This window comes from Symphalangus syndactylus, chromosome X, assembly GCF_028878055.3.
Source record: "Symphalangus syndactylus isolate Jambi chromosome X, NHGRI_mSymSyn1-v2.1_pri, whole genome shotgun sequence".
In the NCBI taxonomy this organism is placed as follows: domain Eukaryota; kingdom Metazoa; phylum Chordata; class Mammalia; order Primates; family Hylobatidae; genus Symphalangus; species Symphalangus syndactylus.
In genome coordinates, this window is record NC_072447.2 from 38973347 (window position 1) to 38999944 (window position 26598).

A 26598-nucleotide genomic window follows, 5' to 3' on the forward strand; every position below is an offset into this window, starting at 1 on the left:
CGTCTTTATTCACTGAATGTTTCTTGAGCCCCACCTTTTTACTGGGTACTGGGGTAGCTCCAGGCAATATAGTGAAAATCTATCTACTCTCTTTCTTCAATGAATTTAGTCTAGAGAAGAATTTTAAATGTAGTGTGCTTTTTTTTTTAACTTTTTAAGTTCCTGAATACCATGAATAAGAATTGCCAGATTTGAAATGCTTTGTTAAGCTTTTTTTAGGCATGCAGTTCTATTTAAGTATTAGTAATGAGAATAGTTTGCTTTTTTGCCATGTTATAGAGATATTTTATTGTGTGTTTATTAAAGATATATATGTATATATATGCATGCATATCTCTGGCTCAGAATCAGCATAGAGGCAAACTTAGATTACATTGATGTTACTGTTATTTTAAGGGCTGTCGTTAGAAAACCTTCAAGAGGTTGCTATTGAGAAAGAGCTTTAGAAATTCATGGAAATGGCAAATCATTGAGAGTTACCTATCTCTGTGTGCTTCTATTTATGTCTTTATAATTGTGTAACATATTAATCTTGACTTTTGTTTCATTTAGATTTTGATGCATACGAAAGAGATGGTACAAAAGGTAATGTTGAGCATTTTCATTGTATAAAACTTAAATATCATAACTGGTAACGTTTTTGTATTCAAGGAAAATTGTAACCCAAACAGACTGGAAATTGCTTCTTAGGTTGCCTAGTTTACATTTCTAATCCCGCCTAATGGATTACAGCTTTTTTCTTTTACCAGTACTGATATGATCTAGCCCCTGCTTGAAGCTTATATGTGAATGTTTCAAACAAATTAGTAACAGTGCTAATTAGAGTTTATTTCCAGGCCTTTATACTGTATGTGCTCTAGTGTTGTTTGTTATGATTGATTTTTTTTGGCACTCTTCATATTCTACTAAATACTGTTTGCAACTGTATTAAGAATTTAATATGGATTTGTGCCCCTGAATTTATAGAATCCATTATGTTTCCGCTTCTTAAATTGCCATGACCACTAAGCATGTGGTACAGTGGATAAATATAGACCCCATTTCCTAGTCTTTTATTCTCTTTTTTCTCATTATTTAATTTGGTATTTTGTTTCAGTTGAAACTAGACACAATTCCCCTTCCACTCCACTCTCTGTTTTAAGAAAATTTGAGAGATTTTCTTGATGTCAGGGTGCTTGCCTTTCTGGTTTATAGAGGCTTAATCTTTAATTGTATACCCTGACAATATAAATAATAATTAACATAAACTTCTGAAAAGTCTGTGGAGCCTGTAATTTCTGTAGTATGGAAAATCTTTAGTTTCATTGTGTGTAATGGTCACTGTGTTTTTGTTAATTTTTATAATTTTTGCTTTTCATTAGATGAATCTTGAAGTTATTTATGGAGATACAGATTCAATTATGATAAACACCAATAGCACCAATCTGGAAGAAGTATTTAAGTTGGGAAACAAGGTGAGATAATTTTATGAAATTATCTTCTTTACCTATTTTTGTGAATTCTGTTTCTAACATGGAACACTATAAATTCATGTATATATGAATGTGTGTGCTTCTGAAAATAATAAACTTGGTGTCTCTCAATTCTTCTATTTTTCTGTCTGTCTTTATTATTTTTTTCTGAGACAGGGTCTCACTCTGTCACCCAGGCTTGAGTGCAGTGGTGCGATCAGGGCTCACTGAAGCGTTGACTTCCTGGGCTGAAGTGATCCTCCCGCCTCAGCCTCCCGAGTAGCTGGGACCACAGGCACTCGCCACCATGCCCAGCTAATTAAAAAAAATTTTTTCTTGTAGAGATTTTTTTTTGCCCAGGCTGGTTTTGAACTCCTGGGTTCAAGCGATCCTCCCACCTTAGCCTCCCAAAGTTCTGGGATTACAGGCATGAGCCACCATGCCCAATCCTCTGGTTTTTTTTTTTTTTTTTTTTTTGTCTTGTTTTGTTTTGTTTTGTTTGTTTTGAGACATAGTCTCGCTCTGTGGCCAGGCTAGAGTGCAGTGGCATATCTCGGCTCACTGCAACCTCCGACTCCCTGGTTCAAGCAATTCTACTGCCTCATCCTCCTGAGTAGCTAGGGTTACAGGCATGCACCATCACGCCCCCCTGATTTTTGTATTTTTAGTAGAGACGGGGTTTCACCGTATTGGCCAGGATGGTCTTGATCTCCTGACCTTGTGATCCACCTGCCTTGGACTCTCAAGTGCTGGGATTACAGGCATGAGCCGCCGCTCCTGGCCCCCTCTTGTTTTTAATTTCTATTCCGGCTGTTTGTTTCGAGGGTGAAATTCAAAGGTTTTTTTTTTTTTTTTCTTTAAATGGTAGATACATTTTTCCTTTGAAAACAGTCTAAGTGTTTAAGATGTGTTCACATTAGTACTTACTCCATTGTGATTCATATGTCTGGTAGGATTCAGGTGCATTTTATACATAAATACGTACATACATATACACTCACAACTGTAATTTTTACAGGAGTACTTAAAATATATTTGAAAAGTCAAGGGGACATTTAAAAATAATCATTTGTAGCCTCTTAATAGCAATTTGCAATCACAATTCACAGTGTTTTAGAAACACTTGCTATGTTAAGATATTGTCCCAATGAACTAAAACTAAGATATCATCTTACAAACTAACAACTTCCTATCTTTCCCTCCTGGAATATATGGAATTTGAATGGTAGTCGACTTTCACTTGACAGGAAGCCTGGCACATTGTACTCATACTGGGCCTTGAAAAGTTGAATATTTTACCTGGAGGTGATGTTCTGTGCCTTCACCCTGTCAGAAAGAGCAGAGGACTCTTTATTTGTTCAGCATGTAGTTGTTTGCTTATAGTCAAGGTGTTAGGGGAGGTCTTAAACATTATTTTAATAGTTAAAGTTTGACTTCTTTATTTCTGGTCACATATTTACTTGTTGGACTGTCTATTCACTAACTGAATAGTTTGAAGGCAAGTACTGTATGTATGCATTAAGTCTTTACATTCAACAAGGACTGTTTCATAATTTTCATATATTACCTGGGGCTGATCCAGCCAGTCCTGTCCTTTGGTTGCATGGGATGGTCTATTATTGTCTCTCTCTCTCTCTCTCTTTTTTTAAATCTATTTTTGTCCCTGCAGTTTTCAATGTCTTTGCTTTATACCCAGTGTAATATCATGTTACATACAAGCCGAGTAAAATTCCAATGTTGTATGACTTCAAGTTCTGTTTAGATTAACTCTTGGGAATTTGTAACATGTTTATCTTCTCGCTATTAGATGTTTGAGAAGCTAATATTAATATTTGAAATTTTCACAGGTAAAAAGTGAAGTGAATAAGTTGTACAAACTGCTTGAAATAGACATTGATGGGGTTTTCAAGTCTCTGCTACTGCTGAAAAAAAAGAAATATGCTGCTCTGGTTGTTGAGCCAACGTCGGATGGGAATTATGTCACCAAACAGGAGCTCAAAGGATTAGATATAGTTAGAAGAGATTGGTGTGATCTTGCTAAAGACACTGGAAAGTGAGTTCAGCTTTCAGTTTTGCTTTTCTTGTTTGTCTTTTAAAAATTCAGGTGTGAATGATGTAGAGAATGCTTATGAATCTGCCAAGCACAAGAATACTTCTTTATTTTTATTATTCTTATTAAAAAGAATTATTAATCATTCTTATTTGGAATGGAATTTTATAGGTAGATTAAAACTTAGAAAAAGCCAAATTTGCTCAGCGAGAAATGCCTGCTATAAGATACATCTCATGAGTTTTTAACTCATGGTAAGGGTAAACCTTCACACTTCAGATCCTTATAGAGTTGGTTTCGTTGATGTTGGTTTGTTTTGCTCTATTGTTGCTATTAGAAAGTGCCTTGTTTTGTGCTCCTGAATCTTCTTAGAGCCTCTTTAGGAACATAATTGTTAAGATTTTCCCATTTTATGGCTTAAAATGTTCTGGGATTCAAAATGGGCCATGGAGTGAGACTTTGTTCCCACCCGTATGATTTGTATATAAATGATTCTTACTAATACCAAGTTAAGGGCTCCTTCTCAAATCCTGTGTGTACCTCAGAATTAGTAAATATCATGATTGACCTCCTAGCTTTGCACCTGAGGCTGAAGAATGTGATAATAAGACCTGCTTTTTTAAGGGTCATATTAATGTATAAAGCACCCATTTCAAAATGAATTTTTAGGCCGGGCGCAGTGGCTCACGCCCATAATCCCAGCACTTTGGGAGGCCGAGGCTGGCAGATCACTTGAGGTCAGGAGTTGGAGACCAACCTGGCCAACATGGGGAAACCCCGTCTCTACTAAAAATACAAGTATTAGCCAGGCGTGGTGGCACATGCCTGTAATCCCAGCTACTGTGGAGGCTGAGGCAGGAGAATCGCTTGAACTTTGAAGGTGGGGGTTGCAGTGAGCTGAGATCACGCCATTGCACTCCAGCCTGGGTGAAGAAGCGAGACTCCGTCAAAAAAAAAAAAAGAATTTTTAGGTGCTTCATGTACCATCTTAATTTGTGACCTTGACCAAATCTGAAAGTAGAAGAATTTTTTTCTTTGAAGCTAAATTTCACATCAATTTTAATATTCTGAATGTTGGCATTTAAAAACTTGTTTTCTAGTCTTCCTCTTGCTGTCAGGTTGGGAGATTGAACAATTATTGCTTCTGCAAAACTACTCTTGATTAGGCGAAGTTGACCATCTGAGTATAGGTCACTGTGAGCCTTTTACCAAATGTAAAAATGTTTGAAATGCTTCATTGCCCCCAAATGTACCCAAAGATGAAAGTACTTTGTATAGACTGTGGATTAGAGTGTTCTCTTCAGCTTTGTGTTTTCTAAGAAAAGACGCATCATAATAGAAGTAAATTTCTCTTGAGTTAGAAATGTATTAGTAATTAAAGCTATACAAATGTTTTTGTCGGGGTTCTTTTTCTGACAAATTATAATGCAGCTGTCAAACTCTCGCTCTGCATTTTCTCAGAAATGGATAAAATATTGGCTTTCTTACTCCTTTCCTTTTTCTTTTTCCTTTGGGTCTGGTTGAATAACATGAAGTTTTTAAGGAATAGCGTAAGGGAGAACACTGAGCAACAAAATGAAGGTGAAGAAAGAAAAGTTTGAAATCTTTGTTTTTTTAAAAAAATTTATGTAAAGGGCTTCATACTTCTACTCATCTAGCTCATGGTTGCTTTCTCAGGTGGAGATGATATCTTGATATCAGAGATAATGTCTTGTTGCTTTGTGAGGAAAGTGAAATATTTGTCTTCTAAAATTTTAACTTACGAGGAGAATATTACTGCTTGTGAATTTTGTAATTGCATAAAAATATAATGGAACACATGCTTTTCTTCACATTTTATATAAAATATTAGCTGCCACATAAAAAATGATCTGTATGTTTAGGGTCAAACCCCACATTAGAAGGCTGGCAAACTTTTGGTAGAGTTGGTGTTAAAAAACAAATAGTAACTGCCTTTTCGACATTAACCCTCATATTAGCTCTTACTGTAGCTCTTGGCCACATGTTAATCTAATGGCATTTCTCTTCCTTTCTTCTCCTTTACTAGTAAAATATATTAAAAAATCAACTGCTGTCTTTGTTTCTTGTTTTTTTTTTTTTTTTTTGCAGCTTTGTGATTGGCCAGATTCTCTCTGATCAAAGCCGGGACACTATAGTGGAAAACATTCAGAAGAGGCTGATAGAAATTGGAGAAAATGTGCTAAATGGCAGTGTCCCAGTGAGCCAGTTTGAAATTAACAAGGTAAATGTAGCATTTATTGCTGAGCCCAGCTGCTGTCATGTGTTTTTTGCCTCCTTCAGATAGTTGAAGAACCACCTCATCCTTTCAATTGAAATAAATTCTAGCTGGTGATGAAAGCTGCTTAACAACTATCTCACAGATTGAGTATTAGCATACCTCTTCCAGCCACAGGTACTGCCATGTCTGCCACAGAGACCTTCTCTGTCTAGTCCTTACTTTAATTCTTGGAAGACTTGTTTCCAGAGGTCCTATGGAGTGATACAGTTTACATACCGGAGACTGGAGAACACTACTTTCTTCATAGTTCCCCTAAGTGATTGTTGATTGGGGTGTAGGCCTGTAAGCTTATTGTGTGCATGTGTGCATTCATGTGTGTGTTTAACTTCACAGATGGTGATCCTTTTGGGGACAAAAGTTATTTAGGAACAGTCTTAGTTGTTGAAAAGATGGAATATTTTTTCTTACCTAATTTGAAAAACAGAATCTTGGTTTCCAAAGTACTGTGTAATAAACAAAATGTTAGGTTACAAATTTATTCCCATTTTAGTACCCTTATATATTCAGAAGCTAATTTTGCAAATACCATGCTACCCATTTTGTGGTAGATTTCGTTGTCAAAGTGCATGCAAAAAAAATAAAAGAATCTAATGCTGACAGTAAATGGAAGTTTTAGAATGAAGACTCATTCGTAATACTCTGTGCTAATGTAATGCTTGTCATTTTTGCACATTTCTGTACTGTTGAAAACATTTTTATATTGCAGCAATTACAATATGTTATTTAGAAATATATTTTCATTTAACATAAACATTTTCCCACATTTTTATATTACCTTAAAAATCAAATTAATCAGTATATTAAAAAGATGTATCTGTTTCACTGATACATCTTTATTTAAATTTGTTGATTATTAAATGTTTTGTATTAGAAATAACTCTATTGAACATCTTTGTTTATTTATCTTTTCGCATTTGGATGAATTACTTTCTTATTTTAGTTTCCTTGAAGGGAAATATTTGAGTCAAAAGATGTGAATATCTGTATGGCTTTTGCCAAATTGCTTTGTAAAAGGATGATACCAATTGATAATAGCAAAATATGCCGGTTTCACCACAGTTTTGCATGTAGTGGTGATGATATTTAAATAAAACTTTGCTACCATAATGAATATGAAACTGTATTTCACAGTTGCATTGAATTTGCATTTCTTTGATTCCTGGAAGGGATGAATATTTTCTTACAGTTTATGTTTATTCTTAGGTAAGTTGTTTCCTGTACCTTGACTATGGCATCCTTAATGTCATGAAAGAAGACATTTGTTTATACATTAGAAGGGGACAATGTTTCTTGGCACTGGCTGTCCACTTTAAGTGATGAAGTGTACACATATTGGCATGGAATCACTGTGTCATCTAGAAAGTAGTTTCCTTTTAGATTTTGTTTTCTTTCTCAAAAATTTATATGAGTAAGAGTTACGACTTAAGACTTCTTTTGGTCAGTTTTTGCATCAATTCTGCATATTGTATCCCTGATCCTGTCTACCTTCCTAGAAACTTGGGTTTCTATCACAAAGGGCTTCCAGGGATGAGTTTGGGAGTGTCAGTCCTAGCATGACTACATAATTGGCAAAATAACACTGAGCACATCTCCTTTAGGGTAGTGGGCCCACACTGTAATCCCCTCATATGAATGATGACACAGTATTACTAGTGTGCAAAAAGAAACTTAGAGTCATAGGTATACTGACAGTGTCTGCATTCTTTTAAGCTTTTATTATTGAAATTTCTAGACTTATGTAAAAGTAGAGAGCATGGTATCATGGATCCTCATGTATTCATTACTCAGCTTCAATAATTATCAACTTATAGTGACATTCTGTTATTACCAATAACAATAATAGTTAATACTTAGTGTCTAGTATGATAGGGGCTGTGAATAGATTTTTCTGTGGCAGAACTGAAACTGTGACTTACTGTCTTTATATTCTCCATATCACTTAGCATAGCTGTTGGCAAATAGTAGTTGTTCAGTAAGCATTGAAAGAATTGATTTGCTTGTTTAATCATCCATTCAGCAAACATGGAGTACCTCTTACGTACACAATGCTGATTCTGGGATATAAAGTTGAATAAGGAATGCATGGTCCATATTTTCAAGATGCTGGTGGTCTATTAAAAGTATTTACTGTCAGCCGGGCGCGGTGGCTTGTGCCTGTAATCCCAGCACTTTGGGAGGCCGAGGCAGGTGGATCACGAGGTCAGGAGTTCAAGACCAGCCTGACCAACATGATGAAACCTCGTCTCTACTAAAGAATACAAAAATTAGCTGGGCGAGGTGGTAGGCGCCTGTAATCCCAGCTACTCAAGAGGCCGAGGCAGGAGAATCACTTGAACCCAGGAAACGGAGACTGCAGTGAGCTGAGATGGCGCCACTGCACTCCAGCATGGGCGACAGAGCGAGATTCCATCTCAAAAAAAAAAAAAAAAAAAAAAAGTATTTACTGTCCCATTTTTCTTAACTTTTATTTAATAGAGAAGAATTTCTGCAGTGTTGATTCAAGTACAGTAAATTCTGATGAAAGGGCTATCTTTATTGTAGTTCTGTATCTATTTACAGTAAGCTATTTGTTAAAGGTGATATATCCTGATAATCTTTAACATTTGTCTAAATACTTGCACTATTTAAAACTTGTGAGCTATTCAGTTTCTACATTTTACTGCCTCCAAAGGAGAGTGGAATGGAAGAGTCTATGTATGTGACTGGTTGTAGATGGTCTCATGACAATATATATATATTTTTTTTTAGGTGATGCTGGTAGGGCTTGAAAATGACAGGTTAAATTAGGGTGGAGACATGCATGAAGTGATGGGATTTACCTTTAGAGATTTTAGCCCTTGTTGCCAAAAGCAACTGAAAAACAGCATGTGTGATTTTGCTGAACTACTGCAATCTTAGCTTAAATATATTTCACAAAGTAACACAAAATACTTCACAGCTGATTTTTATAGCTCTGGCTAACTTGAGCCTAAACCACCAGGAAGCATTTTTTTTTTTTAAATGAAGCCTTCTAAAACTAGCTTGTAAAGTCCCCAAATAGCCTACATCTAATAATTGGAAAGTATGTCAGCTGAAATTTAGAATTTCTTAACATTGCACTGAAGAATAATCCATTGAAGAAGATAATGGATTTCTTATGTACTGTTATATCAGTTAAGATTTTTATATTATATTACATGTCCAAGACAATCAAAACTTCACGTATTCCAAGTTTGAGGAGATTCAAATACTTGGGAGAGTTTCCTAGGCACTCTGCTACACTGAGTATGGAATTTAGTAAGTTTACATAACTTGGGCATGTGCAGCCATGTTTGAGGACCTGCTTTAGTCTTCTACATCAGCTCTCAGATTTCTTGGTGTTAGGACACCTTTATACTCTTTTTTTTTTTGAGACGGAGTCTTGCTCTGTCGCCCAGGCTGGAGTGCAGTGGCGCAATCTCGGCTCACTGCGAGCTCCGCCTCCCAGGTTCACGCCATTCTCCTGCCTCAGCCTCTCCGAGTAGCTGGGACTACAGGCGCCCGCCACCACGCCCGGCTAATTTTTTTTGTATTTTTAGTAGAGATATACTCTTAAAACAATTGAAGACCCTAAGAGCTCGTGTTGATGTGGTTTATCTCGATATTTAGTGTGTTAGAAATGTAAAAACATTTGTTAATTTATTTAAAAATAGCAACAAACTGATTATATAATTACAAAAAATAGCATTTCTTTCTATGAAAAATAACGATATATTTCAAAACAAAGAAAAATTTAGCCCGAGGAGTGGTATCATTTTACAATTTTGCACATCTCTTTAATGTCTAGCTCAGTAGACGACATCTGGGTTTTCATTTCTGCTTCTGCATACAATCTGTTGTGATATGTAGTTTGGGATGAAGTATAGGAAGAAATCCAGCTTAACCCAAATATGTAGTTAGAAAAAGGAGAAGTATTTTAGTATTTTTTTCTGATAGTTTGAATGTATTCTTCTTTGATCCTGCACCAGAAGTCTACAGATGGTATTTTCTTTGTAATGTGGAATCTGAAGCCATACCAATGAACTTTTCATGCTCTCTTATATTAAAATCTATTGGTCTCTGTTGTACTTTGAAAGAATATTTTACCCATGTGTGGCATGTTAGTTCCTTGAATTATACAGATCCTCCAAAATAGACACATTCATTGTACAACATCAAAAATTATGTTTTAAAATATTCCTACTTGTATCAGAAAAGTTTTTAAGCATTGGGAAGCTTTCAGGCTCACGGAAGTAGAAAAGTTTTCTAAAATTCTAATTTGCACTTGAAAGCTTGAATTTTATCATTGACAATATATACTGTCAGTTTTTTTTTTTTTTTTTTTTTTTTGCCTTGAAGTGGCAGGCTCACTTCGTTTTTGAGAAATTGTCTGCCAGATACCCACGTCAGAATAACGGTAGTTTGCCCATTATTCTTTCAAGTAAAAATTATATTCTATGAAAAAGGCAGCTAGTTTAGCTTGCAACTCAAACAGTTGCACAAATGCTTTCCCTTGAGCAATCTTTGTTTTTCAGATGTGCCTTGTGTGTACTTTCTGTTTTATCTCCCAAAATAGTAGACTTGTACTCAAGGGTTGAGAGCTTTTTTTTTTTCTTTTTTCATTTACTTTAAATCCTGGGATACATGTGCTGAACGTGCAGGTTTGTTACATAGGTACACATGTGCCGTGGTGGTTTGCTGCACGTATCAACCCATCATCTAGGTTTTAAGCCCTGCATGGGTTAGGTATTTGTCCTAATGCTCTCCCTCCCCTTCCTTCCCACCCCACCGGCAGGCCCCAGTGTGTGATGTTCCCCTCCCTGTGTCCATGTGTTCTCTTTGTTCAGCTCCCACTTATAAGTGAGAGAACATGCAGTGTTTGGTTTTCTGTTCCTGTGTTAGTTTGCTGAGGATGATGGTTTCCAGCTTCATCCATGTCCCTACAAAGGACATGAACTCCCTCTTTTTTATGGCTGCATAGTATTTCATGATGTATATGTGCCACATTTTCTTTATCCAGTCGATCATTGATGGGCATTTGGGTTGGTTCCAAGTCTTTGCTATTGAGAGCTTTAAAAATAATTCTTACTGCTTCGTCAAGGACATTCTTAAGTGAAAGTGTTTTTTTAACTATGCATGGTGGTGAAGAATACAGTGACTCTTAGTACAGTTTGATAGTACCGTCCTGATTCATATTTATAAGGCACCAGCAGTTTTGCCCACTATTGCTTCTGTATCATCAGTACAGGTAGTATCATTATGAAAATAGTTTTGGTCTCTGGACCCCCTGAAAGGATATCAGGAACTCCCAGGGCTCTACAGTCCACACTTTGAGAACTGGTGAGCTCATCCAGCAGTACCCTGATCCCCATCCTTTCTCTTGTCTTTTGAAACCTACCCCTTCCAGGGCTAGGTATCCCCCTCCTTTTCTTTATGCATATTGAGTTCCAGTCTAATAGAATGCGTTTTTTTCTCACCCTTTGCCTTTTTGTTTGTTTCTCTGCCTGGAATATTTTTGCTCCCATTACCTTTTCTTAAAATCTTGCTTTTCCTTCTAGTGCCAGCTTAATTTTTTCTTCCATGATTTCTGCTCTCAGGTGGAAATCATTCTTACCTTTCTAAGTTCTCTCCATAACACTTTGTTCACATCTCCTTTATGGCACATATAGCTTATTTTAAAGGTGTTTTTTTTTTTTTTGGAGGGGAGGTGGAGGGTAGAGAGTCTTCCACTAATAGCAGATGACTGTGTCTTATTCATCCTGTGGTATTTTATAATACTTGAACAAATTATTCTGATAATTATTACAGATGGAGTGAAATAATTTATTCAGCAAATATTTGGCTGCTACTATATATCAAGCATCGTTAGGAACACTGTGCACGCAGTTGTGAGCAAGGCTGACATTGTTCCTGTTCTCGTAGTACTTACTTTCTGTTACAAATTCATTCTACCTCTGTAGAGGTTGATTGACAGCATGAGTAAATCCAGTGATTTCTAGTGCCTTTGGGATTTATTAAGGCCAGAGGAGCCTTTGAGAAACAATCATTAAGTCAGAGTAGCCATTATTCATCAGTCCCAACTGATCAGTTAACTCAGTGAAATAATTGCACACATTAAGACTGCATATAACACTGAATTTGTAGTCTTAACTTTTTATGTCTAAGTATCATGTGATATGGCCCTTTAACTTATATTTCTTTATTGTTGGGGTTGCATCTAGTTATGTTAGTTATTGAACAAAGGAGAGAGGAGTCTTGAAGATGGGATGTTTAAAGATTCTGTAGCAATATTTTCTACACACAGCTTCTGTCATTTTGTATGTTTATGTGGCTAGTATGATTCTAGCAAAGATGTTTTTAGTGTGTATCTGTGCAAGAAGGGTTTTATTTTAAGGCTTAGAACTTTTTTGTTCCCTCTTTTAGGCATTGACAAAGGATCCCCAGGATTACCCTGATAAAAAAAGCCTACCTCATGTACACGTTGCCCTCTGGATAAATTCTCAAGGAGGCAGAAAGGTGAAAGCTGGAGATACTGTGTCATATGTCATCTGTCAGGTAAGCTATTGACATTCATAAGATTCTGATACCTCTTAAGAACTCGAAGTAAAATCCAGATTGCCACAGTGTCCCCAATAATTGATGTTGTAAAGTCTGGTTAGTTTCATAGCATTTAAAAAACATTAGAGGTGTGGCATATGTCATTAGGATTTTCATAAAACATTTATGACAGATTTATAACAGTAGCTACTCTTTTAACCCTAAATTAACTTTAATGCAAATGTAAGTTTCACCATATGTTCAGCAGTAGTCCTCATTTATCTCATTCCTTTTGCAGCAGTTCCCATTATAAATATCAGTGGAATAATGAAAGAATAAATGACATTTTTCCTAGCAAATGTCCAAATAATTATGTGAAAAAATATGTACTACATGATTATACAGAGAAGTTGAGAGATCCTATGAACATACCATATGAGGAAACCACACAATTCCACCAGTTTTTTTTTTCTTCCTTCAAGTGGAGAGGGCCCACCCCCTTACCCTTCCTTCTCTGTTTCACAAGGCACCTCTAGGCCTTCTGGAACACAGTTTTAAACCACTACCAGTTCTTTTGATAATAGCATGCCTATAATGGGTGAGGAGAGAGAGTAAGAGAGAAGAGCAGTTTTTTGACTTTCGAAGCCCTTAACTACAATTTTGACAAAGAGGTCTCATCCCTTCTATCTGTAAAGAAAAGTCAGGGTCATAGCATTTACCCAAATTCTTTCAAATTACAATGGTATAGACTACTTACCATAAGGTATAATTTATCTGAATAAAACTGTTTTTTTAAAGAAATTAAGAGTTTTATCCTAATGGTTATCGCATTGTGTTGTTACAGTAAAAAAATTTTTTACATAAACCTAAAAATTAATTGCAATATGATTGATATTTGTCAAACCACAATCAATGTGTTTTTAAATCAGAGTCTTTTGAAAATTTAAAAGTAGTCTGCTGATACCTGCTATATGCTGTGGATGTACATAACAAATGATTTAAGTACATGGACAAGAATCAGCACTTGACTCTGTCTCCCCCCTAGGGTTACCCTTGATTAAGAACTGTTACAGAAAGCCAATTCCTGCAGGAAAATATTTCCATAAATGTCTGACTCGCTCAAGCCCTTAATGTGCTTTGCATATTGCCTCTGACAAGTCTCATCTCAAAAAAACAATTTTCATATTATGCAAATAAAGATTTTGGTAAATAGGCTAGGTTTTTTTTTTCACTTATGTCTTCGCATACATGGAAAAGCTCTTAGATTGGTAATGACAAGAACAGATGGCAGCATACAACTTTGAAAAATTATATAGGTTCGGTGAAATAGCATTAATAATGAAATCAAGCCACGATTGTGTTTTGGCTAAACCTGCAATGAAGATGTATGGTAACTTATAAAATAGGATGATCATTGTATTTAAAAGTCAATTTTGTGTTCCTTGATGTCTGAATGTTAGGTGTTAAGGTTCCTTTTTCTCAGGTCTTATTGATATGCATAGGCTCAAAATGCTGTTGCTAATGTAGTACAGTACATCCAATTTTATGTATTTTTAGCGATTTCCATCCACTGGTATGTGCCTTATTTGCTTTTTAAAAGTATGATTCATATTTCTTTTTATTAACTTATTCTCCTTAACATATTCCAAGAATACCTATAGAACTTTAATTTGCCTTTGTACCCTACCCATGGGACATGCGCCCTTTCAACATGTTTGCAAGCCAAATCTGCCTAATTTTTTTGCTTTTAAGCACTCAAATTATTCTGTTTCATAATGCAGCCATATTTTTAGAATATGCTTTTGAAAATGTATCATAACACTTTTTTTTTTTTTTTTGAGATGGAGTCTTGCTGTGTTGCCCAGGCTGGAGTGCAGTGGCACCATCTCAGCTCACTGCAACCTCCACCTCCTGGGTTCAAGCGATTCTCCTGCCTCAGCCTTCTGAGTAGCTAGGATTACAGACACGCACCACCATGCCCGGCTAATTTTTTTGTATTTTTAGTAGAAATGGGATTTCACCATGTTGACCAGTCTGGTCTCAAACTCCTGACCTCACGTGATTCTCCTGCCTCAGTCTCCCAAAGTGCTGGGATTACAGGCGTGAGCCACTGCGCCTGGCCCATCATGACACATTTTTAAGAGGACTGTTTGCTGCCTTAAGCAAGGGTGTCCTCCAAGAATAGCCTATATCCTAAACAGGTTTTGTTTTGTTTTGTTTAAAATTTACGTTTAGGAAATAGTACCCTACTGATAACTTATTCAGATGAGTTCAGAGAGCAATGTTTTTGGTATGTAATTTATATTGTAGGTTGTTAACGCATTAAACCTATGTGAATTATTTGCTCAGATCTTAAATCAACTTCCATTTGTTGGCTAGGTTTTAAATCCATAACTATTTAACTTTCATTAGACATAATTTCCATAAGGCATGCCTTTAACATAATTATTTTAAGGGGCCCACTTGTCTCCAGTTTAAAATATTTTCCCATTAGTTTCCTACTAACGATGACTACCTAGTTTTGTATGAATCGACTGCACCTGGTTGTCTCTCTGAAGTATGTACTTTGTGAAGTTCACAAATTACTACATGGGCACTTGAAGAAGACCAGCGTTGCTTCTTAATCTGTTCTTAAAGATGTATGCCACATATTCTTGCACATACCATGAGGCCCTGCTCAGGTTTGAGAATGAAATCTTTGAAGGTTATTATTATTATTATTATTTTTTAAATTTTGAGACAGGGTCTAGCTCTGTCACTCAGGCAGGAGTGCAGTGGCATGACCACAGCTCACTGCAGCCTTTATCTCCTAGGCTCAAGTGATGCTCCCACTTTAGCCTCCTGAGTAGCTGGGACCACAGATGCATGCCTCCATGCCTGGCTAACCTTTTTTTTTTTTTTTTTTTTTTTTGGTCAAGATGGGGGTCTGACTATGTCACCCAAGCTCCTGTTGAACTCCTGGGCTCAAGTGATCCTTCTGGCTCAGCCTCTCCAAGTACTGGGATTACAGGCATGAGCCACTGTGTCCAGCCGAAGGATGTATCTTAGGTCATAACCTAAATGTTTTTCCAATACAACATAGCAAAACCTGTCATCTAACCAAGTCTTTTGAATTTAGCCATGTTCGAGCTTAGATTTTTAAAATACTCAATGAAATATGTTTGTGTCACTTTTTGTTAAAACTAGTCTTTTGTGTGAATATTTAGAATAAAAACGTTTTAAACTGAAAGCATGCTCAGAAGTTTTCAACTGCTTTTTTGAAAACCATGTTTTACTATGAGAACTTCTACTGAAATATTAGAAAGTAACTAATATTTTTAAAGGCAGATGCCTTTAAAAAATATTTTACATGTATAAATTCTATTTTAATTCACCATTAAAAATTATTAAACTCAACATTGCTGTAATCTTAAGGATAGACTAATTTTTCATAATTCTGTAAATTGTTCAGATTTTATGTGTTTGGTAAAAGGCAGTCTAAATACAATTGAGTTGTGTGAAAAGACACTGCCCGAGGATTTTTTCACGTGGTTTTTATCATCGGTTGTCACCTTATTATCATCTTAACAATTCAAGCTTCTGAAAGAGCAAGAATTAAACTTGATTAATTATGCCTAATTCCTTTTACTATGTTGTAAACTCCTGACAAATAATAATAAGTCTTTTAATCTGAGTTTGCTTCCTTTTTAGGTATTTCGTTTTGTCTTAGAACAGGTAGAACCTAGGCCAGGCGCGGTGGCTCACGCTTGTAATCCCAGCACTTTGGGAGGCCGAGGCGGGCGGATCACGAGGTCAGGAGATTGAGACCACGTTGAAACCCCGTCTCTACTAAAAAAAAAAAACAAAAAAAATTAGCCGGGCATGGTGGCGGGCGCCTGTAGTCCCAGCTACTCGGAGAGGCTGAGGCAGGAGAATGGCGTGAACCCAGGAGGCGGAGCTTGCAGTGAGCTGAGATCACACCACTGCACTCCAGCCTGGGCGACAGAGCGAGACTCCGTCTCCAAAAAAAAAAAAAAAAAAAAAAAAAAAGAACAGGTAGAACCTAGTTGATAAATGGGCCCAGGTTGTTTTCATCAGGAGCCTAGCCAGAAAAAAGAGGCCCCTGCTGCTGGTCTCTGGTAAAGACAGTGGTGTGTGGAAGGTTGCCTCTGCCTCTGCTTTGGGCTGGGTGCTGAGCTGGAAAGGGACTGATTGTAGCAGGAATGAAAGAATAGGATTCACATTATAATCAGTTCTGCTGAGCACTGTGAATAGTTATAATTTACTAGTTTGAATATTAAATTCTGTTTCAGATGAGAGGAAGAGTGAGTTGTTGGACGTTGATCCAGTAGAGATAACTTTTTGGTTCAGAGATGATGGTGACATCATTCACTAGGCTGGATATGGGCCAATTATATAGAATTTCACAGCTTTTATTTTTATAGAGTAAAAGAGAAAACCCTTGAAAAGAGTTTTTCTGACCCATCTTCCTTTTCTTGAGGAGGAACCAGGTAAATGGTACGAAATGACATGCCCTTCATTCCAGTGGCCAGATATTTGGCTTTTAGAGCCCTGCCACTCTACTAGGACACTACATCATTTTTACTTCTACTTATTGTATCTTGCATATAAATTACTACTCTATAAATTTCATTTCCCCACTCTTTTCCACTTGTTCATTTGCTTCTCAGTGATACATGGCTCTCATAGAAAATATTACTCCCAGGATCTTTGAGTTACTTTGACTAGAATTCTTGCCTAAGGGATCACATTAACATAATAAAAAAGACCATACACATGTTTTTAAATTATCACTCCTTAAAAAGCCTTTCTGACTATGCTAATTGTTACTAAGCCTTCTCAGTGTTTGGTGATATGGCAGGTGAAATTATTTAATCTAGTCCTTGCTATCTTGTTGGTTTCAAGTTTTTGCAAAAAAATAGAACACAACATATACTGGATTTATATTCTTGGACACTGGATGAGATCTCAAGATTGAGATGTTGTCCTTGATTTTCCTACTCAAAATGTTCAACAATAGGTCAAAAAGAGGTCTTGATGTTTAGAAGTAGATACATAAAATTTAAATTGTTGCTTCTCTGTTTGACCAAGCAAGTGTCTGTGATTGAGTTGCTCACAACTTTACCTGTGTCTTCTTTTTACGTGTCTTTTTATCATACCTTCTTTTAGGATGGATCGAACCTCACTGCAAGTCAGAGGGCCTATGCGCCTGAGCAGCTGCAGAAACAGGATAATCTAACCATTGACACCCAGTACTACCTGGCCCAGCAGATCCACCCAGTCGTGGCTCGGATCTGTGAACCAATAGATGGAATTGATGCTGTCCTCGTTGCAACATGGTTAGGTAAGTGTCCCAAGCTCACATAGAACCTCACATGGTAACAGCGGCACATGTAGTCTTCCTTCTCTGTTGAGATCTCTGTTTACGGGCATGGTATTGTGTCTGGCACTTCTTTGTTTATAGTTTGGAATGTATTTTTGTGGTTGTTCGGTACTGTCTCCACTCATAGACTATGAGCTCCACATACTTGCTACTGTAACCACATGCCTGCTCCATAGTTGATACTCACTGAATACTGAGGGAAGAGAGGGAAGGCAGAAGAAAAGGTAAAGTGAAGATTTCAGATGCCATTACAGTCACTGAGTTTACGTTGTTATAGCTTTAATTAGTGTACCTCCATTTATAAGGAGATTGATGGTATCTTGCTCATTGGTTCATCTTGTCTCTGTCGCTGAAGGTATTTTCATGTCAAGTGAGAAAACATGGCTTTTTAACATGAAATTTTTAATTTTTAATATTCAATTCATTGTGAGAATCCTACTCTATAAGTTATTCTAAAACTGGACCCACTGTTATCCTCTAGGAATTGGCTGATTTCTAAGTTATCATCATCCCAGGAGGTACCAGCCAACCCTGAGACCTCAGTATTTCTTTGGCTTTTTGCTGTGTCACCAGATTGTCTCCGTTGCTGTGTCATTATTACTATTGTTATCTTTTGCTTAGAAATGTATTTCATAACCAGTCCTGATTTCATTTTTAGATGACCAACTACATAAAGAGTTACACTGCTTTTAAGGCCTTTCCTCTCTCTTCTGTGGTAAGCAAAGATGAGTGTTTTCAGAGTACTGCCTAATGTCCTGAGATGGCTCCTCACTATTTATAAGTCAAGCCCAGGTGCCACTGGCATCTCACAGACTCTTAACTTTGGCAATTATAGACTAACTTTCCAGCTCCCACCTATGTATCCAGCCTTATTTCTTATTCAGTCTATGCAGTGTCTCCCAAATATGGCGCTGCCCATTCTGTCCCTGCTTCATGGAAGATTCTCCCCTTCTTTTTACTAAAACACCTAGCTTTAGCCGTGGGCTTTGATAGCATAGGGACCTGGGTTTCAATGCTGGTTCTGCTATTCACAAGCTTCTGAACCTTGGTCTACACCTTAGCTCCTTGAGTCATGGAATAGAGTTACTCTGAGGGAGAAATAAGATGATATGTGTGAGATGTTCAGCACAAGGTCTGGGGCAAAGGAAGGGCTCCGTGAGTGGTAGCCACCTCCCACCCTTCTTTTAGGCGTCAGTAGAAATATGTTCATACTCCTTCAGTCTGTAGGATTTGTATATACTTAGTGCTCAACTGCGTTTGTAGAATGAGACTGGATTTTCCATGGGTGAATTATCAAGTCACATATTTTCTGTCCTGCACCTGTTGAGTATGTTCCTGAGCTCCTCCCTGCTACCCCCATCGTCACTACCCTGTCAATGTTTACTCTGGAAGTGGAAGCTCATTTTTAACATTTGCCTAAGCAAATGTTAGGAAGATAAAATTCTACCACCAAAATCATCATATGTATTCTCCAAGATGAGTTGTATTTGATGATGTTTATAAATCCTCAGCTGGGAAGAGAGGACTTTAAAAGCAAGGTATTTTTTAGCTTCACTTTTTTCTCTACTATACATTGAGTGTTTGCTCTGTTGGATACAGTGATAAGTACTTTGCATTTGTTATCTCATTCAGTCTTTGTGACAACCTCACAAAGGTATGTTGTATTAGCTCCATTTTACAGAGGAAGAAGCCAAGGTTTAGAGAGGTGACTATCTTGGTCTTGGCACATAGGTAGTAAGTAGCCAGCTGTGATTCCAAAGGTTGTGATCTTAACTACTGTGCTAAACTTGATTGCCTGTTCTTAGCTCTAAAAGGCCATGAAAGATGTTTTCAACCAGGAGCAGGGTGGCATAGATGTATAAGCATGGGGGGCTTCATGTTTTTCTTGCTCCCTCCATTTCTCACTGTACACCCCCATGCTCTCCACTGAAAACCTCTGAGTAAAACCATTTTTTAAAGAGTAGATCTCCCAGTTTTTCCATTTGTGTCTTCAAAAACCTGGTGTAAAACTGTTGCCCTTTTCTTCTTTGGTTTTGAATTTTTTGGTGACCCAGCACTGAGAGGAGGTAGATGGAACAAGCCTTGTCTCATGAATGACATTTAAGATAAGGACTTGCAGAGCCTTGTATGTCAGCAAAAGAGCTGAGCAATAAAGGGTGATGGAGCCTGCTTGGATGGATTGGCCTGATGCCTGCCTGGATGTGTCAAGGCCAGACATACTAAGAGGGGACCAGACTGATTTTGTTAGTTCCAGAAGTCATAGTTAAGATGATTTTTGTTTATAAATTGAACAGTAGCAGATTTTGACTTGAAAGATACTTTATTAGAACTGCAGCTGCTGTATGGTCATAGGCTGCCTTATGAATTCAGTTTTCACAAATTATTTTCAAAGCCAGTAGTAGACAAGTGGGTCCCATCTTCAGAAGTTTCATGTTTTATCTCATTGTTGACCAGTCTCAATCTACACAGAGAACCCTCCAGACTTGCACATGGTCCCACCCATGTACCCATCACTCCTGCCTTACAACCTGAAAATTCTCTAGGTGCAGCCGTGGCTGTGTGGACACTCTTCCGGGCAGTCTCTTCTTGGTGCCATGTAGCCAAGTCAAGCTGATGGGAGGGAATGTGTCCTCAGCCTTGAGGGATCTGCAACTGCTCCTCACTTTTGGCTACTTTTTCTCATTTTTTTCTTCTGCCACTTGACAGTGGTTTTTATATCAAGGATGTGTGAAGTTGTCATCATTGTGTAGTCCTCCTCCTCTCCTGCTTGTCCTCTTCTCTCATCCTACCCTGTGTCCCCACCAGCAGTATATACACAGCCATCTATATTAGTAACAAATCTTATAGTCCTTTCCTTCTGCCCCCTTCCAGGAGTTTCAGCATTAATGAAGTGTAGGCCCACAAGTCCCCGTCATCATGAGGATCTGTAGAAAACATTGAAGCTCACCAGGCAGATCTCTGCAGGCATTAGCCTCCTGCTCTATTCAGGAGCTGAATTTCTTATCTGCACCCTTTATTCCTCTATCCCAAATAAAAAAATTAGGGTGGCTATTTGGTAGGGGCTTCGAGGCCCCTGTTATCAGTTCTATTGTAGCCTGTGGTTTTAGGAGGAGGGAGGGAGATGGGGAAGTGGTGGCAAAGTAAGAGAAGTGTTAGGGGGTACATGGTTTCTCAGAGGTGCAAGCTGTAGGCATAAAATTACTGTAATTTGTTTTTAAAATTCTAAATCTGTTTTCTTTATATAAAAAAACTGCAGCTAGTGAACTGACACTGTTAAATAAGTTGAAGTGTACAAATGTATACATAAAATACAAGCCCTCCAACTGCCTAATCACAGACATAAAATAATTCTCTTGCTTTTAATGTAGTTTTTATCTTTGATTAATGAAATGTATTATAGTATTGAAACTTTAGTGAAGTTTGATACTTTGTCCTTTTAGTTAGTACAAAGAAATCAGGAATAATGGCATAATTTCATTTAGGAAAATTATTAAGCTCATGATTTTTTATTTTTAAGACTCCTTTGTGGAGAGCAAGTATATTTTTCAACTACTTTTTTCTTTCTCTATTGCTTTTATACTACTTTCCTTGAAATGAAAGGCAAGCATCAAGTGTTGGTTTATCCTGTGGCTTCACTTTGGAAATTCTCTATTTCTCCCCATCAAGATACCTCCTGAAGTCTGTCTGGTGGCATGTTGCATGGCCAGGTGTTCCGTATGGGGAGACCATTTTAGTGAAAGGGAGAGAGGATAGCCTATTAAATGAGTGAATGAATAAGGCTCTTGAATTGAAAGAGAATAATTTGTTCTAATAACTAATGGTCCTCATTATCCCCCAGTAAAATAAGTATCATTTTTCTGAAACCCATGCAAGATTATTGCTATTGGGCTAAATAAAGCAAAATTTTACTCTTTTCCCTCTGTGAATAGAAAAAAATATAGTATTACTCTTCTTATACAATAGCCCTATGGGAAACATGGCCACTAAAACTTGAAACTCTTAGCTTTTGTTCTCTAGACTATAGATTTTTTTCTCTCTCTCATTCTAATGAAAGCTCTCCCGTATTCTGTGGATGAAATATTCACAGTATGCTCAAACATCCAAATAGTCTTCCATACCTAGCCAACTAGGCCAGTGATGAGAATAGTCTAAAGTTCATTTTTGAATTTCATCTTTGAATAAATTTATGTTTTATGTATAACGGTACTTAGAATTATATGTAATATCTTTCCTCCAATGAGCAATGATTTGTACAGTAGTTATAAAGAACCTTTCTTCATGGTCAGTGATAAAATTTCAGGCATTTGGCTATCTGGGCAGTTTTCTCGTTGGTCCTGAGAAATTATTGAGGTTTGAAGAACATGAGAATTTAGAATTTAATTTCTGAGAATACTGCTTAAAACAAGACAGAACACACTTAACGCAGTGTGTTCTGAGTTAAATTGGAAAGTAAAAATTTCCTTTTAAAAAAATGATGCCTAACACTCATATCACAGAGGTTAGTTTTTGTCAGTAGACAGGGTTCAGTAATACCATCTAAGAAATAAGTGCAACAGTGGGTGAAACAGGGCCAAGTGATGTTTGGGGGTGCTTTTGACAGATCCAGGGAGATCCACCTACAAAAAAGAGAGTAAAGTACAGATGGGTAGGGGTAGAATGATGCCGCTAGTGAGTTCTTCAGGTATTACTTTGTCAATAAAGAATTTTGCCTTTTTTCATTATTAAGCTCTTATAAAAATAAAACATGACCATTTCCAAACTGTAAATATTTTCTTTTTCTTTCTTTTTTTTTTTTTTTTTTTGAGACAGAGTCTTACTCTGTCACCCAGGCTGGAGTGCAGTGGCGCGATCTTGGCTCACTGCAACCTCTGCCTCTCAGGTTCAAGTGATTCTCCTGCCTCAGCCTCCTGAGTAGCTGGGATTACAGGTGCGTGCCACCACACCTGGCTAATTTTTGTATTTTTAGTAGAGACGGGGTTTCACCATGTTGGCCAGGCTGGTCTCGAACTCCTGACCTCTGGTGATCCGCCTGCCTCGGCCTCCCGGAGTGCTGCAATTATAGGCGTGAGCCACTGCTCCTGGCCCCAAACTGTAAATATTTTCTATAACATAATTAATAGTAAAATTTAAAAATGTTATACCAAGTGCATTGCAGAATGTTAAAGGAAATCTTATCAGCTGATAAGAGCATCTCTTACAAGATGGAGTGCCATTCCAAGCATGTCATCCAATGGCTCATGCTCCCAGTCTAGTCTATTTTTGTATTCAATATTAATTGAAGACCTGATGTGCCTAGCACCATAATAGGCACCGTGAAGGATACAAAATTGAGTCAGTTATGGACCCTTTATTCAAATTACAGCCCAATCATTTCATTGATTTCACTGTTGTGGGCAAGTCTAGTGGGCAACACAGTGTATGTCCCAAGAAAGGTGAAATAAAGGGTTATCAAATTTCAAAGGAAGCAGAAACCACTCCTAGCTGTGCCCACTATGGAAGAGTTTATAAAAGTAGAGGCATTTTTAGGCATTGCTGGAATGGGCTGTGGAGAGGCTAGTGTGAAGTTGGGAATGGTTCCCCACCCTACTGCTTACCAATTCTTCTAGCTTGATGAACTGCAGAGGTAACCTGTGTTATCTCAGCCACCCCCGAAGCACTTTAGGGAATTCAAAGAGAGCCTCTTTAAGGGTTTCAGTTGCACAGTCCTGCATCTCAGTCTCAATAAAGTGAGCACACAGTGGTTTGCTTCTGTGTCGCTAGCCCACAACAGAGGGCCAGTAGTGACACTGCTCATCTCACATAAGCAGTGAGACCTTTGAGAACTTTGAACCAAACCAGAGCATGTTTAGAATAATTGCTTTGGAGCTTTTATATGAGTTATGTAACAACTCTGGCTTTGTAACACTTAGAGGTTTTAAAGGAAAATGCGGATTTCTCAAATTATTTAAATTAGATTAATTTTTTAAAAAGATAAAATTGTTTTAATTAAGTACACCAGAGTGACATTTATCAAGATTGTGTAGCTTATAGAAAAATGGGTAAGACCTAAAAATGGATAACGAAAAAAAGCTGAATACAGCATTGTACACATACGTACACTGTATTATATATGTGTATGAATAAAATAGAAAAAGGTTAAGGTGATGAATTACACGTTCCCCCTTTGCTGACAAAATATTAATACTGTTATTTTATTATTAATAAGACAGTTTTTTCCAAAACCAGAAGTAAAACAATGGTTAAGCAATTACTAACTCACCTTCATTTATTTATTTATTTCAGATGTTTTTGGGGGAACGGGTAGTGTTTGGTTATTACATGAATAAGTTCTTTAGTGGTGATTTTTGAGGTTTTGGTGCACCCAAAGCAGTGTACACTCTACCCACTGTGCAGTCTTTTATTTCTCACCCCCATCCCACCTTTCCCCCCGAGTCCCCAGAGTCCATTGTGTCATTCTTTTGCCTTCGTGTCATCATAGCTTAGCTCCCACTTATGAGTGAGAGCATACCATGTTTGGTTTTCCATTCCTAAGTTATTTCACTTCGAATAATGGTCTTCAATTTCATCCAGATTGCCGTGAATGTCATTTTTTTTTATGGCTGAGCAGTATTCCATGGTGTATATATATGCCACAGTTTGTTTATCCACTCATTGATGGGCATTTGGGCTGGTTCCATATTTTTGCAGTTGAGAATTGTGCTGCTATAAACATGCGCGTGCAAGTATCTTTTTCGTATAATGACTTCTTTCTCTGGGTAGATACCCACTAGTGGGATTTCTGGATCAAATGGTAATTCTACTTCTAGTTCTTTAAGGAATCTCCACACTGTTTTCCATAATGGTTGTACTAGTTTACATTCCCACCAGCAGCGTAAAAGTGTTCCCTTTTCACCACATCCATACCAACATCTTTTTTTTTTTTAATTTTTTGATTATGGCCATTCTTGCAGGACTAACTCACCTTTTAGAAGGTGGGTGGTTGGGGACCTTGAGCCGAGCTGTTTTCCCCCAGCATCTACCAACATAGCTGGAAGAGAAGTGGGCTTTGTTATAAGACAAGCAATCTTTGGACTATTATTTGTGTTATTTTATATTCCAAATATATTTCCAGCACAGAGTTACCATCTTTTCTCAGGTTTAAAAACAGGAAAGGAAGGCCAGGTGCTGTGCGTGGCTCATGCCTGTAATCCCAACACTTTGGGAGGCAAGAGGATGGCTTGAGTCTAGGAGTTCAAGACTAGCCTGGGCAACATAGCAAGACCCCACCTCTACAAAAAGTACCAAAATTAGCTGGGTATGGTGGTGCATGCCTGTAGTCCCAGCTACTCAGCTGACTGGGGTGGGAGGATCACTTAAGCCAGGGAGGTCGAGGCTGCAGTGAGCTATGTCGAGGCTGCAGTGAGCTGTGATCGTTCCATTGCACTCCAGCCTGGGTGACAGAGCAAGACCCTGTCTCAGAAAAAAAAAAAAAAGGGAAGAAGACACTTGAAAAGCTTCCTGCTGAGAAATACACATCTCTTTAAGTTAAAATTTATATTTGTGTCTATTGTCAAGGGCATTAAAACCAGTTGATTGAAGTCATGAGAATGCTGCTCATCAGGCTTTTTATTCTGTCAGGATTTTGAGAATTATCTTCTCCAGGAAAATAAAAATCTTGGGTATTCATTTAAACCAAAGGCTTGGCTATTATTTCTTCTAAAATACTCAGAAATTTTCCATTTATATTATGAAGAGGTGTATTGTTGGTGTGAAAGACAGTTTCGGTTGTCTGACACTTATACAGTAAATTGTTTATCTTTGAATAGGATCTGTAGTATTTTAAAAACTTGTTGGGCTGGGCACAGTGGCTCACGCCTGTAATCCTAGCACTATGGGAGGCCAAGGCGGGTGGATTACTTGAGGTCAGGAGTTCGAGACAAGCCTGGCCAACAGAACAGGGTGAAACCCCATTTCTACTAAAAATACAAAAGAATTAGCCAGGCGTGGTGGCGGGCACCTATAATTCAGCTGCTCGGGAGGCTGAGGCAGGAGAATCTCTTGAACCTGGGAGGCGAGGTTGCAGTGAGCCGAGATTGCGCCAGTGCCCTCCAGCCTGGGCAAGAGTGGGACTCCGCCTCAAAACAAAGCAAACAAACAAAAAACCACAACTTATTATTATGGAAAAATGTGTATATATATATTATATATATTTATTATATATATATGGTAGTAGAGAATTTAAAATTTTTTCTAGTATCACACATACTAAATTATAGGGTAAGATTAAACCCTCATATACTCATCACCCACCTTCAGTATTCTGCATTGGTGGCCAATCTTATTATTCCTCTTTCCCACCTTCCCCTATTATTTTGAAGTATATCCTAGATATTTATTTTGTGTGTTAATATTTCATTTTGCATTTCCTTTTTTTTTTTTGCGGGGAGACAAAGAGTCTCACTGTGTCACCCAGGCTGGAGTGCAGTGGTGCGATATCGGCTCATGACAACCTCTGCCTCCCAGGTTCAAGCGATTCTCCTGCCTTAGCCTCCTGAGTAGCTGGGATCACAGGCATGCACCACCACCCCCGGTGATTTTGTTTTGTATTTTTAGTAGAGACGGGATTTCACCGTGCTGGCCAGGCTGTTCTTGAACTCCTGACCTCAGGTGATTCTCCTGCCTTGGCCTCCCAGAGTGCTGCGATTACAGGCGTGAGCCACTGCGCCCAGCCCATTTTGCATTTCTAAAAGAAAAGATTCCCCTTTTCGGCATAACTACATTATTATCACATCACACAAAAAAACCTCACGATTCCTTCATTTCATCTAATTTCCAACAAGTGTTTATATTTCCCTGATTGCACTATGAATACACTTTTTTTAAAAAGCTCCTTGTTTGGATT

The 26598-nt window shown here is 37.7% G+C and overlaps 1 protein-coding gene across 10 annotated transcripts in view; it reads left to right on the top strand.

The window, feature by feature from the left end:
- POLA1 (DNA polymerase alpha 1, catalytic subunit) overlaps positions 1-26598 on the top strand; it is a 298585-nt gene that overhangs the window by 110971 nt on the left and 161016 nt on the right. For all 10 annotated transcript variants that reach the window (XM_055269496.2, XM_055269499.2, XM_055269502.2 and 7 more), the window contains 6 exons: positions 553-585; positions 1362-1454; positions 3299-3504; positions 5611-5743; positions 12221-12352; positions 17504-17678. In XM_055269496.2, coding sequence (XP_055125471.1) covers positions 553-585; positions 1362-1454; positions 3299-3504; positions 5611-5743; positions 12221-12352; positions 17504-17678 — 772 coding nt within the window. The remainder of the gene's footprint in view (positions 1-552; positions 586-1361; positions 1455-3298; positions 3505-5610; positions 5744-12220; positions 12353-17503; positions 17679-26598) is intronic.